The 14,897-nt window shown below is 46.6% G+C and overlaps 1 protein-coding gene across 3 annotated transcripts in view; it reads left to right on the forward strand.

Annotated features, from left to right (window-relative positions):
* Smyd3 (SET and MYND domain containing 3) overlaps positions 1 to 14,897 on the forward strand; it is a 575,124-nt gene that overhangs the window by 553,154 nt on the left and 7,073 nt on the right. For all 3 annotated transcript variants that reach the window (XM_028865490.2, XM_028865491.2, XM_037211193.1), the window contains one exon: positions 5,160 to 5,268. In XM_028865490.2, the coding sequence (XP_028721323.1) occupies positions 5,160 to 5,268 (109 nt within the window). The remainder of the gene's footprint in view (positions 1 to 5,159; positions 5,269 to 14,897) is intronic.

Below are 14,897 nucleotides of genomic sequence, written 5' to 3' on the forward strand. Positions count from 1 at the left end.
TTATAGTTTTGCCAACTGCAGAATGTTGTACAGAGAAATCAAACAGATAGCTTGAGACTTGGATGATGCTATGTCATTCATAGAAGTATATTTTTGCTGCTAGCAATCAAAGTAAAAACATATCACCTGAATTCAGGCAAGTTTGGATGAAGTGATTCATTTTGGGTAGCGGCTGGTCTGTGTCTGGTCTACCATACAATTCCTAGGTTGCGGTCCTTTGGGAGCCACTGATAAAAGCCTGGTGTTGACTCACATGCCTCTTTCTATTGAATCCTCAGTGTAGGTTACTATGCATGCCTCTGTCAGTGAGGCCATCAGAGCCGTGGCTCAGCTGGTTGGTGTTCCTGGTCCTGGCTCTCTTTTCAAAGCATCACAAGGAAAAGTAGCTGCTCATACGGCTCACCTCCCTAACCTTCCAGTCTTTCCACAAATGTGAACCATTAGGACCCTGCTGCTTCCATGGTCTGGCTTACCTTCAAACAGCGTTCTTAAAATATTTTGACCATTTTTTTCTTGTTCGTAACAGGCGTTGGTCTGAAGCAAGCTAATCCACCATTGCTGGGAAAAGGGATTCTGCTGAAGATATTTAAATCATGTCTCAGACATTACATCATTTAACATAAAACAGGTGGACATTTCCTTAAAGCTCAGATGCCATCGCCTGCTCAGATTTCCTTCGTTATCTGAGAAAGGCCTTTTTACCACTGCTCTGTTTGGATCAGAATACACCAGGCCAACGTATTGCATGTGTTTGTTACGTCTCTCAAGAGTTTTGAAATCTCAACTGCTCTTCCCTGTTGTCTCTTCCTGCTCCTTCCATGACCTGTTAAGGACCCTGCATTGAGGGCCTGTGGATTCCCACAGCCTCAGCTTTCAGCCAGCTGCTTCTACCCTCTCCTTTATCACTTGTGTTTCCCATAAAATGGAATTTAATTTTATGGGATCCATTAGATTCTGTTTGGTTTGTTGGGTTCTGTTTGGTTTGGCAAGGGAGCTGTATAGGTAATGCCAAATAATTTCAACCGTGTCCCATCAGACCGCACTCAGTGTCTGGCTGTCCCATGTCAGTGACTGAATGGTGGGTTCAGATTGCAGCCCCCGCCACTGGGAGATTCCCAGCATCCTTTCGTCTAGTCGCTTCATCTAGTGACACATTTCTCCCATGGACCAGATTTTCAGGAGTTGCAAACTGGTTTTTCAGGCTCCATCACCATTCCACATTTCTCAGCTAAAACCCATACAACTAGATCTACATATTCACTCAGAGATGTAGGTCCAGCAGGCAGGCTAAGCTCTCATTTTAGGACCAGCAAATGCTTTATGTTCAGGTTTTTAAAACAGGCCTGAGCGATGAATGCTTCCCTCCCTGTAAATGCCAAGCTCAGCCACTATTGAAGCAATGGGAGTGTTGCTGTTTGACGTGGGAGGAAGCTGAGCATCCGCAAAGGTCCTGCGCGGGGCTCCTTTTCTCCATGTCCTTTGAATTCTCAAAGATTCCGTTGAATCATCTCTATGGCTTTGTTTGTCTCAAACCCTCCTTTTTTGTGGCCACAGTCTTAACCCAGGTGTCTCGGACACGAGGGCTTCTTTTCCAGTTCTCCGTGTGGTGAAACATTCTTCTTCCCCTCAAGAGGGTAGCATTGATAGGGAGCTGGGAGCCGGATTTATCTGCAGTGAACAGCCTGGACTCAGGGCGCCTCCCCTACCACCTCTGCCCCTTCCCGTGCCCCGCAGGCTGAGCCCAGCACCCCATCTTCTCCTCAGTCTGAACCAGCTCCCTCTTGCTGATCCCCAAGTCACTATGGTGCTGGCTGCTCCCAAGCACCAGTGTCTGTGCTGTGTCGGGAGGGAGCAGAGGGATGGATACTCCTGCTCCTGTCTATGTTGTGACTCAGTCCTTAGTCCTCCAGCCTAGCTCTGAGTCCTCCGAGGGTGAGAATACACCTTGGACTCTTGCAGAGGCCTGAAAGTACTGGACCCAGAACCCGATGTCTCACATCTGTGCTTCCCCCTCACTGTCATACCCTGATGACTGGTGCCCCCCAACCAACCTTCCGGCTCTCTCTGTAGCCTTGATTGACATCTGATAGCCCTGGAGGTGAAGACCAGTAGACCCTCCCCTCTCTCATCACTTCCCTGTGCGGGAGGTTCATGCAAAGCCCACACCCCAAGTGGACCACCCAGCAAGAGTGAGCCTCACCCCCCACCCCATCCCCGCCAGAGCTCCCTGGGGTGCTGCTCCAGCCAGTAAGCGTGACTCTGATTCCACATGTCAGCTGGGAGGCCTCCAGGAACCAAAGTTCCTGGCAGCCCCTGACTAAGAGCCGGCTCCCTGAATTTTTGTGTGGGCGCCCTCACCCCCCCCCCCCAGGAGCCTCCTGCCCACCCTCCCTGAAGAAACTCCACTCCGTTTTTAATCTTCCGGTGACCGAGGCAGGCACCTGTCACGGTGTAATTATGCACCACTTTCTCTGCTGTCGTCGCAGAACCGAAGATTTTTCTTTCCTTCTGCTCACTGACATGACAGGCACCCACTTAGTGCAGAGATTATTAGTATAAAATTACTTTTTGGCCTTTAAATTTAACTATACCACATTCACAGCAATAAAATAAAACCCCGAATCCAGGTGTGCTTTTCAGGGAACGTGTCTGGGGCAATTACCTTCTGATAATGGCGTCCTGCACTTAAGCCTTTTGTCTGAGGATCTTAAAATCATTTTCATCCAACTCCATAATGATGTTCATTCTGGAAGGGACAGGAGGTGGAATGGTTGACCTCATAGCGTACGTACGCCAGAGATGAAGGAGATTGGGGACGCAGGTGTCTGCTTTGTTCTCACTCTCCTCCTCTTCTGGGTCTGTAAAGAGGCATGTCCGCCTTCCGGGGCACAGTGCTTGCCCCCAGGTTAGCAATCTACCTTTGGAAGAGCATGAACAGATAGGTTTCGATATTGAATTCCATGGCGAGGAGCTGAGTCAAGGGAACGGAGTGCGGAAGATCTGTTACACGAGGAGCTTGACTGTGGGTTCAGCGGGCTCGTAGAGGAAGGGCAGCTGAGGCAGAGCCACACAGGGCCAATCACTGTCAAAATCAGCTCCAGGACTGTCTGTGCGGCCATGGGCTATCAAGGCAGGTGCCTCCGTCTCCACATCGGGAGTGTGTCCTGCTTGTCCTCCCTGGCTGTCTAAATGCCCATCCTTCCTCCTCTAATACAGTCATTCCACGTTCTTGGGAGCCAGCTTACCCCATGTGTCCTTCTCCAGTCCGCCAGCCACCAGTCAGTTCTCTCACTGACCACTGTATCATCTTCTCCCTCCACTCACGGAACTGAATATATGATTCGCAGGATATGAGCATGAATTCACTCTCCTTCCTGTAATGTTGTTTTAACGCATGCATGAATGTTTTTCTGTGTCCAGTGGGACCACTGGGCCTCGAGGAAAACACTCGTGCCTGTCCAGTGTGGCATTTCCCCTGAGCCTCGATGTGACCCTGTGTAGACAACAGAAGCTCGGCGTTCACTTAGAGCAGCAGTTCTCAGCCTGTGGGTCACAACCCCTTTGGCGAACCTCCATCTCAAAACACTTAAATTATGGTTCCTAACAGTAGCAAAATCACAGTTATAAAGTAGCAATGAAAATAATGGTGTAGTTGGGGGTCACCACAACATGAGGAGCTGTATTAAAGGGTCGCAGCACTAGGAAGGTTGAGAACCACTGGCCTAGAGCCTGTTGGAGGCAGAATAGACAATACTGTAGGATCCAATATGATAAGACACAGTCCCGAGTCCTCACTCTTGATCCACCACCACACCCATCCTATGCTGGATTATGCGCCTGTGACAGTCGGTACTAATTGCTAATTTGGCAGCTGGGAGACATGCCTCTGGGCTCACCTGTGTGAGGTTGTCTGAAGGTTAGCCTCTGAGAAGGTCTCTGGGGAATTGTCTTGACTGTGTTGATATGGACCATCCCCTGGGCTAGAGATCCCATGCTGTATAGAATGGAGAGGGCAAGCTGAATATCGGCACGTATGAGTTTATTGCTATCCTCTTCTGACTGTGGATGGACATAATCTTACCAACTGTCTCTGTGGATTCCCTGACACCGAATTCCCTGCCATGTTGGGCTGTGGCCTGGAACTGTCAGTCAGTGAACCCTTTCTCCTTTAAGTTACTTTTGTTATGGAATTTTGCTACAGAAACAGGAGAAGAAACTATGACAACGCAAAAGGCCTCAAGTATGAGTTGAGTTGGATGTGGATGTTGTGAGAACACATAGAGTAGACTGGGGAACCTTAACCAGTGGTGAGAGAAAGTAGCACATAGCTGCTGTAGAACGGTGGACCATGATGCACACTGCAACCAAGACTCAGTCAAAGGGCTTCGCAGAGGAGGTGTGGCAGCCTTGGTTTGGAATCGGAGAAATGCCCATTCATTTCGTCAACAAATATGTATTGATAGCATGCGGGAGAAATGCCCATTCATTTAGTCAACAAATACGTATTGATAGCATGCGGGAGAAATGCCCATTCCTTTAGTCAACAAATATGTATTGATAGCATGCGGGGACACCCTCCAGTGCTGCTTCTCCAGAGGAGGGAGGCACCTGCCTGGACGGCCACGTGGCCATCTTTAGCGCCATCTCCTAGCTAACGCTGGCCCTGAGCCCTCCCTGCTTCAGCTGCTCCTCGTCTGTGAGCCCATGCAGCCTGGGGTGAAATGCTCCTGTGTGGCAGCAGATCCCTTCCGTTTATTCCACAAATATATGTTGATGGGAGCTGGGTTAGTGTTGGAGCTTCGTGGAAGAGGACCTGGCTTGGGTTCAAACTCCAGAATACAGTGTGGCATCCTCCAGATGTAATTGCAGAGGTCCAGACAGATTTCCTCTTTTCTAGTGTTAACCATAAAGCCATCCAGTTGTATGAGACCCCACCCCCTTCCCAGTGCAGAAAGTATTCCAGGGCTCTGAAGAGAGGTTATTATATATCCGTTCCTCTCAGTACTGGCTTCTGGATCACAAACTAATTTCACTTCAGGAGCTCATTAACATTCACAGCCAGCTCTTCCCCTGTTTCCCAGTCTTCGGATGAAATACTGTCTGCAAAGGTATGAGTTAGTGAGAGCTACTAACACTGTTGCCCTTTCGATCTCCTCCAGGATCTTTTTCCCTGGAAGCCATCCCGTCAGAGGTGTGCAGGTAATGAAGGTTGGCAAGCTGCAGCTACATCAAGGCATGTTTCCTCAAGCCATGAAGAATCTGAGGCTGGTGAGTATGCCAAGACTTGGGTTCTGCCTGGTGTACCTTCCTCTGGCTCTTGCCAGGACTCTACTTGGTGATTGCTAAGCTCTGTTTTTAGCACATGAGCGCGCGCGCGCACGCACACACACACACACACACACACACACACACACACACACACACACACGCCTGAGTGTGCTGGTAAATGTTTAACAACCATCTCTTAAAACATTTGTCACACTTGCCAATTTCTGTGGTATAAAATGTACCCAAATGTAATTCATTTTACACTGTCGGTGTAGAATCTGCCTGCTTGTGTATTATGGGTGCATGTGTATGTATAGGTGTGTATGCATGCATGTGGAGACCAGAGGTCAACCAGGTGTCATTCCTCAAGAGCCATCCACCTTATTTGGGGGAAACATGGGCTCTTTGCCACCTGGAGCCCACTGACTGGACTAGACTGACTGGCCAGTGAGTACTAGGGATTTGACTGTCTCCGTTTCCCCAGCATTGGGGATTTTAAGGCCACTCTTCTACACCCAGCTTCTAACATGGGTCCTAGGGCTCAACCTCGGGTCTTCATGCCTGCATGACAAACACTTAACCTACTGAACTATCTCCCCGGGCTCCTAATCATGATGATTTTAACAGTCACTCTTACCAACTGGGGTGAGTCTCAGAACACCACTACAGATGTGCTCTGTCCTACAAATCACCCTTCTCCACACGCTCTGAACACAGTATGTCTCTTCTTATGGTCGGCAAGACCTGGCCACCAGTCTCTAGCCTCTGCATCTCCCCTTTCTTCCCCTGCTGCCAGAACAGGCTGTGGCCCTTTGTTAATACTGATTTACCAACCCCTAGGTCTTTACACTCCCTTTGGTCCGCTGAGTGAAGGTCCCAATAGAAAACAATAACGTAGAGAAAGCTCCCCACATATATCATGTACCCAGCCCAGGGTTACCATGCTTGTAGGTACTTCATAAGTGATCACATTGGCCCTTCCATTTGTGTGGGGCTCATACATACATGGTTATACTTGGTCCTTGTGACAGATGACAGTTGTAAGGCAAGACAAGTGTTTCTGTTCATGTTTGGCAAATGAAACACTAAGTTGAAGATGTGCAAAAGCCCATTTAAATCTCTCTGAGGCACAGCCAGTTCTGCATATTCTGTTTAATTCAATGTGAGTTGTTGATTAAATAACGCTGCTATTTTGAATAAGACCCATTATCGTCCCCCCCCAGTTTAATGGAGGAGACAGACATGTGAAAAGGTTTAAAAATCCACACTAGAATGCAAGGCTCCTCCCTTCTCTCAACTGTCCCATTTAAGTGGATGATGCTTTCTGGAAACACTAAGTGTACAGAAATGCCTTCAAGCCCAGCTGAGTCCCTGATGCCACTTTGGAGGCAAGGCGGGGGAGACATGAGTATGTCTGACTGTCTTCCGTTCTTCACTGGGGGCCGAAACCTTGCCAACCTGCAGAGTTTCAGCTGAGGGCGTCAAACACCCTCAGCTGCAAAGACAGCCGAAGCCAGTCCACCCAGACATCTCAGTGTGAGCTTATGGTGATGTGGCTTGTGCAGAGGATGCAGGCCATGGCCAGAACCTTCTGGTGACCCTCCAGAACAGCCTGTGACACCTCTTGCACTCAGTCTCTCCCCTGTCATGCCTGCCCCCTTCTGTGAGGTTGCCACACCCTATCCAGAAGCTTCTCTTGGAAATCTGCTGGCATTCCCTGCTCTTGGCACCAGAAATAAGCCCACGTGTGAGTGCTGAGCAAGGCCAAGGGAAGGGTGTCCTGGGAGGGGCATCGGGCCATCTGCCTTTAAAACATGGTCTCACCCAGGACAACCTGTTTGACTCGAGACAGCCCCAGGCTTATTCCAAATACTTGGCCTTCAGACAAGTCTCCAAGCTTCTGATATGTTCTTATGAGCACCCCAAGAGCAAATATGTTCCCTGGCATCCTTGGTGGAGCATCAAGGGTGCCAGCTTTAGAGTCACGGGTGCAAGTTCTAGTCCGACCATGTAGCTTTGTAACTCAAAGCAAGACACTTAGTCTCTCCAATTATGATTTTCTTTTATAGATGAGGATAATAACTCGTCTGTAGAGTTGTTTGTGGAAGTGGTTGAGGCAGCATTGAGGATACGCTTGCCTGTCTCAAGCATTTGGGACCTTTATTGTGTTTACAGTTTGGGGTTACAAATATGGTCTTCCTCTTGAACGACTATATCCTTCATATTGGAGCGTTACCCCAAGGAGAGTGGGACTTCCTCAAGGGACTGATGTATCTTATGTGTCCCCTGATGGCACCAAACACAGACACTTGTGTCATCCCCCCAAACCAATTCACGCTGGAGTAGGTGGATCTCTTAATGAATAGGAGCCCCAAGCAGGGCCCTGCTCTTTGAGCTGCGTCTGCAGCAGACCTTCTCATGACCGTTTCTGAGCATTTCTTAGCAGATGACTCAAACCTACACTGTCCCGTGAGAACATGTGTGACCTGTGAGTGAAGGTGCAGGTCAGGGGCTTCCGGCAGAAAGCCTTTCTCCTGGGTGGTTTCCCCACCACTCAGGCAACCTAGAAAGCAGGAAGGAAGACCTCTGCTTCACCCTTGTAACAGCTACCCTCTTTACCGGGTAAACCCTGAAAGTAATGAAATGAAACAGCTTCCGTACGGTTTTCAAAGCCCGAGCACCAAGCAGATATCTGAGAGCATCTTCAGAAACAGGAACGGGAATGCCTCACGGGTTCAGCTCGGATCCAGCCTCCTGGAGGAGGGACCACTCGCTCGGCCAGCTCTGATGTCCTTTGCTTGTCTCCTCTTTTCTCAGCTGGAGTTCACGTCTCAGGATGGCCACACAGCCGTCCTGCCGTCCCTGTACAGCGCTCCTCTGCCTTCCTCCTCTCTCACTCACTTCCATTTCTTTCCAGATGCTTCTTGGAAGGCTTTTGTTACTAATCTGACTTCTGTGTCAGTGGGCAGATGTTTTTCTGTGGATTTGCTTGCTGCCGACTCCACGGCCTGGCTCCCAGCCTGGTTCCTTTGCTTGTGGTACTTTGCTAGTAGAAGTCAACAGTCATCCTTCCTTTTCCTGGATACCTTTTGCAATCCAGGTTCACTATGTTTCTTCTCTTGTTTTAAAGATCTGTTTGGCCATTATGGTCCTAAACAGGAAGTACAGGCTTCAGGTCCCGGAAGTTGCTCCTTTCACTCATGCGCACTTATCAGCTACACCCTCCTATCCAGGCGGATCCCACAGCACAACCGCGCAGGTCTCTGCTCCAGTCTGCACCCTGCTTTCCAGCCCTTCACAACAGCCAAGTCACGCAGTTTTCCTCTTCCCGTTTCTTAATTCTCTACAGCAGTTTTTAATCTCTGTGGTCATGTTCACATTTAGGAATCTGATCAGAGCCCCTGCCTCGCCAGAGGAAAGTGAACAGATCCACAGTCTTGTATGGAAGCCCCAAGGCCTTTTAAGACTCTGTATGCATGTTTGGCCCCTCTGCACATGCAGGGTCACAACTTGGCATGTGGGTCAGTTGGGAGGGAGGAAAAGAAGACAGGGAAAAGGACATGGGGGCATGCCATAAATGCCACTGATGCCACCGCCATCAAAGCGCCTGGCTCTGATACTTATGAATGTCACCTACTAAATTCCAATAGGAAATAGTAACATTGGGTGTGTGTTTTTAAACAAGAAAGAGAGGAGATGCAGCTATGGAGATGGTTCAGTGTTTAAAGTGTTTGCTGCTCTTCCAGAAAACACAAGTTCATTTCCCAACACTCACTTGAGAAGGCTCACGACCTCTTGTATCTCCAGCTTCAGAGAATCCAACACCCTGTTCTGACTTCTGTGGGTGCCAGTACACATGTCCATGGGGATGGGTGCTCATGCATGCACACGCACACACACTCATACACACACACACACACACACACACACACACACATTTTTTAAACCATATTTTATAAAAGAGGAGGAAGACAAAAAATAATGGATGAAATGCAAGCATTGTGATTAAACCATCTTAAAGAAAATAAGCATAAATTTCCCTACTAGCAATTCTAAACTCAATAGTGCAAGGAGCTGGGTAGGAAACCTGGACTTGTGCCTCTGGCTGGCACCAACAAAGTGTAATCCTCAACCCCCCTTCCCGAGTGATGCCAGGGACAGCCGGATGAAACAAGGTTTGCATAAAATTCGGATTCTCAAAAGGCCTGTATTTCAGTTGAAAATCACTTACCATACAAAGAACCAGTCCTAATCTTTAACAGCAATCAGCAGACGCCAGCTTTGAGATAGCAGATGCATTAGAATCATTTGACAGTGATTTTACAACGACCATTATCGAGATGCTTCAGTGAGCAATTACAAATCCTATCCAAACAAACGAAAAAACAGAGAGACTCTTGGTGAAGAGAGAGAAGATGTGGAGGAAGAAATAGAAATGTAAGAGCCGATAAATTCAGCAAGCAAAATAGTGGAGAGAACTCATCACGGGAAGAGTGGTCACAGCATGGACCGGGAAACTCAAAGACAGAAAGGTAGGAACTGCCCACTCTGAAAACAATCACACAGGGAAAAAAGCATAATACAAGTAAAATTGAACAAGGCCTTGAGGACCTGGGGACCAGTGACTAGTAATGTTAGGCCTCTGATTTTACACTCCCAGAAGAAGAAGAGAAAAAAGGTAAATATAAAAAGCACTTGAAACAATAGTAGAGGCATTCAATCTAGAAAAGAAAAAGTAAGCTTTATCTCTGTCCACAGATGACAAAATTTTATATGTTGAAAACACACACACACACACACACACACACACACACTATAACTAATAAATTGGTTAGCAAATTAGTATAATTTAAAGTCAACATTCATAAATCATCTGTCATTCTATCTACTAACAAAAAAGAAATTGAATATTTCTATTTGTAATACCATAAAACACTTAGAAATTAACCAAAATGATGAAGGAAAGACATTAAAATATAAACAGTGACATCTCATGCATATGAATTAGAAAACTGAAGATATCAACATTGCTCAGAATGATATACACATTCCCATCAAAATAGAAAAATCAGTCTTAAAATTCACATGGAAACTCAAGAGACAACTGTAGCTAGAGTTTTCCTGCCTTGCCCACAGTCAGGACAAATCTTTGTCACCTGCCAGTCCCACAGCCGCTCAGACCCAACCAAGTAAACACAGAGACTTATATTGCTTACAAACTGTATGGCCATGGCAGGCTTCTTGCTAACTGTTCTTATATCTTAAATTAATCCATTTCCATAAATCTATACCTTGCCACGTGGCTCGTGGCTTACCGGCATCTTCACATGCTGCTTGTCATGGTGGCAGCTGACAGTGACTCCTTCCGCCTTCCTGTTCTTTTTTTTTCTTCTCTCTGTTAGTCCCACCTATACTTCCTGCCTAGCCACCGGCCAATCAGTGTTTATTTATTGACCAATCAGAGCAATTTGATATACAGACCATCCCACAGCAGACAACCTCATCCCCAACAAAATAGCCAAAACAAAAAGAACCAAGTTGAAGAATGCCAATTCCTGATTTCAACACTTACTATAGTTATCAAAACAAAGGCTATAGTAATCAAAACAGTATGTTACTGGTATAAAGATGGACACATAGACCAACATGTACACAGTACAAAATGCAGAACTAGACCCTCACACATATGGAAAAGTAATTTTCAACAGCACCACTCATTAAGGAAAGGACAGACACTTCAACAAATGGTGTTAGAGAAACTGATGTCCATATAGAGAAAGTAACTCAAGTGGATGAAAATCCTCAACATAATAGCTAAAACTATAAACAGATTAAAACCAAGAAGGAAAGCCTCACAACATCAGATTTAGCAATGATTGCTTGACTGTGACAAAGGCCTGGGCAGTTGAAGACCCAGTGGCCAACAAAATGAACTTTATCAAAATTCTAAGCACTGTGCATCCAAAGGCAACCCATCGGTGGAGTGAAAATGTAACCATAGACACACAAACGCATATTATTCAGCCCTAAAAAGAGCGAAACTCCCAGGCATGCTGTGCCGTGATGAACTTTGAAGGTATCGCACTAATTACATATGACACACATGTGCTACGTGATTCCACATTTGAGAGCCACCTAGAATAACTGCAGACAGCAGAAAGCAGAGCAGTGGTTCCCAGGGTCTAGGGCGAACACACAGGGGTGGGCACTTGCTGTGTAACAGACACCCCTCAGCATGGCATGGTGCAGATGTCCTGCGTGTGAATAACAGGCATGGCTGCCCAATAGTGTGGGTGTGCCTGTGCCACTAGCCACGGAAAGATGGCTGACATGGTGTCTTAGTTAGGGTTTCTCTTGCTGTGATTAAACACCACAATCAAAAGCAACTTGGCGAGGGAAGGGTTTATTTCACCTTACAGCTTGTAAATCCACCAAGGGAAGTCAGGGCAGGAATTTAGGGCGGGAATCTGGAGGCAGGAACCGGAGCAGAAGCCGTGGAAGAGTGCTGCTGCCTGACTTGCTCTGTCTGGCCTGCTCAGTTTGCTTTCTTACACAACTCAGGATCACCCACTGAAGATTGTCACAGCCCACAGTGGCCCTCCCACATCAATCATCAATCAAGAAGATGCCCCATAGGCTTGCCTGCAGGCCAGTCTGGTGGAAGCATTTTCTCAGTCCAGTTCCTTCTTCCAAATGACTCTAACTTGTTATCTAGTTGGCACAGCTGACTAGCCAGCTAACATGATAAAGTTTGGAATGTCACTTATATATTTTACTACAATAGTTTTAAGTGATGCGAAACTACCTGAATTTAGCAAAAAGATATAAAGCTAATTAACCCCCCCCCAAATTAAACATAAAGACATTCTCACCCAGATTCATTACTCAAATAGAACTCAAATCCCAAACCAATCCTCAGAGTAGCGAGAATATAAAATGAGTCCTTGCCAATAGGGGAAGAACAATCTGAATCAGAGTGGATCACCAGAAATCCTACAAAATAGCACTCCGTTTTCACGTGAGAAAAGAGAGAAAAGAATTGGTAATCCCCAAACCTTAATTCAGCACAAGCATCTGTCAAGCATTGAAAAGGAAATCAAGCTGGTCACAGTCACAGGAAAATTAAAAGAACTCATCACCATCCGATCTCTCCTGAAAGAATTGCTGCCCAAAGCTCTAAAACAATAGAAAAACAATAGAAGAAGAGATCTTGAAGCATCAGCAAGAAAAACTACAATAAGCAAAAATGTGAATAAGTGGGGTTTCCTTCTCCCCTTCGGTTGTCTATGTTGACGGTTGAAGCAAAAATTCTAACGCTGTCTGGGGGGTTCTAGAAGTATGTGGAGAAAACAGCTGGATAATTATGTTCCAAGAGGGGAGGGAGGGAGGGAAGAAGGAAAGTAGGGAGGGGGGAGGGGAAAGGAAGTCTCTGTACCTGATTCCAACTGCTAAGAATGAAGACACCAATAGACTGTGATGAGGATGGAGGGGGTGAGGCTTAAAGCAACCACTTCTTACAAAGCTGTGTAAAGGAATGTACTCAAAGACACTCCCAGATGGGTTGCATCATAGTTCAGTTGGTAGAGTGCTTGCCCAGCATGCAGGAGACCAGTGGTTCGATCTCTGGCATCTCATTGCAGGAGTGTGGTGGTGCACTCACATAATCTCAGCACCAGGGAGGGTAGAGGTAGTAGGATGAGACATTCAAGGTCATTCTTACCTACACAGCAAGTTCAAGGCCAGCCTAGACTACATGAAGACTAGTTCCTCCATAAGTAAATAAATCTTTAAATGGCATGTTAAAAGATAGATAGGGGAACACAGGGGGTATTTGAAAAAGAAACAGACACATAAAAGGTAGAAAGAACAAACAAAAAGTAAAGTTGTATATTTAAACTCTAGTGTAGTAATAATTACATTGTGAATGATATAGTCTATATAAATTGCCTAAATACTCTGAAAGGCAAATGTATTTGAAAGTAACCCAAGTATGTACTGTCTAAAAGAAACTCTTTAAATATAATATGGACAGACTGAGAATAAAAAGATAGAAAACACATCATTGAAAAACATCATCAAAAGATACCTGGAGTGGCTTTGTTAGTATCATATAAGTAGACTTCAAGGCAAAGAAAGCTTTCCTAGAGACCAAGGACATCCTAGGATGGAAATGTAGCCATCTACTCAAAAACTGAAATAACACTAAACGTGCCTGCACCAAACCACACAGTTTCTAACAGTGGAAACAAAACCTGGTAGAGCTCTGCTGTGGAGCCTGAGGCAGGAGGATTCCTAGTTGGAGGCCAACCTGGGCACCCTAGCAAGTTCAAGGCCAATCTGGGTAGCACAGTGGCACTCTGTCTCAAAACCCAACCAAACCAAACCTATAGATCTGAAAGAAAACAGAACGGCAAGGAGAGGCAGCAGCATGAAGTCTGTCTGTCTGCAGTTGAGAAGAACGACCAGACAGGAAACTGACAGAGGAAAATTTAGTACTACCACGGGTCAGTCAGGCCTTGGTGATGTTTATAAAATGTCCTCCTCAACAAAGGCAGAATCGATGTCCTTTGCAAGTATGTAAAGAATGCATGTCACAGTAGAACACAGGCCACATGCTGGGCCGTTAAACAAGTACCAGTTAATGTAAACGGTTCATAGGTGTAAGAGTCAGACCAAGTGGAGTCAAAGTAGAAATCAAAAACAGTACTTGGAAACAAAACCGAAGTCCCGCCTTCCCCTCTGTCTGGTGTAGTGTGTCCCACAGCGCACTGCAGCCCGAGATGACCTATAGGTTTATTCATGATGACGCCAGCATCCCGGGAATATGTGTGACTCTTTCAGAGTCCCTCGGGGACTATGTTAATACTTACTGCCTTAGTTCTGCAAAGATTCAAAGCTAAGAGTGGTTGCTACTCTTGCAGAGGATCCCAGTTCAGTTCCCAGCCCGCACATGGTGTCTTACACCATCAGTCACTCCAGCTCCAGGGGATCCATTGCCCTCTCCTGGCTTCTGAGAGGACTAGATGAGCATTCAGTGTACCTACATACATGCAGGCAAAACACTCAACACATAATATAAAAATAAATAACTTTTTAAAACATCGTTATATTGACAGATTAAAGACAGTAACACAGAAGCAACTCTGTGTGTGTGTGCGCATGTGCTCGCGCGTTGCCTGAATGTATGTGTGTGCACCATAGGCATGCGGTCCCGATGGAGGCCAGAAAAAGACATTAGATCTCCTGAAACTGGAGTTACAGACAGTTGTGAGCTGATTTGTGGGTGCTGGGAACTGAACTCGCGTCCTCTGCAAGAGTAGTAAGTCGTTCAATGTTCTTAACCACTGAACCATTGCTCCAGCCCAGCAACAGCAGCTCTTCCTGGCATGGTTTCCGCCAGTGACAGGCAGCCCTGAGCTCGTCACATCTGTAACTCTCTTTCCTGTGGGCATCCCAGCTTTCTTGCCATCACTGTGATGACCTCCGAGGTCCAGACTGTCTAACAGGGCCAGAGCCCGTTCCACAGCAAGGGCCCAGGCTTACTCACTGGAGGTGCCTGACAGTTCAGGGGAAATGAGTAGTCAGGCGGTCTCTCAAGGATAGCCTGCCTCCCCCAGCACATTCCCCTC

This window comes from Peromyscus leucopus, chromosome 15 (assembly GCF_004664715.2).
Source record: "Peromyscus leucopus breed LL Stock chromosome 15, UCI_PerLeu_2.1, whole genome shotgun sequence".
NCBI lineage: Eukaryota > Metazoa > Chordata > Mammalia > Rodentia > Cricetidae > Peromyscus > Peromyscus leucopus.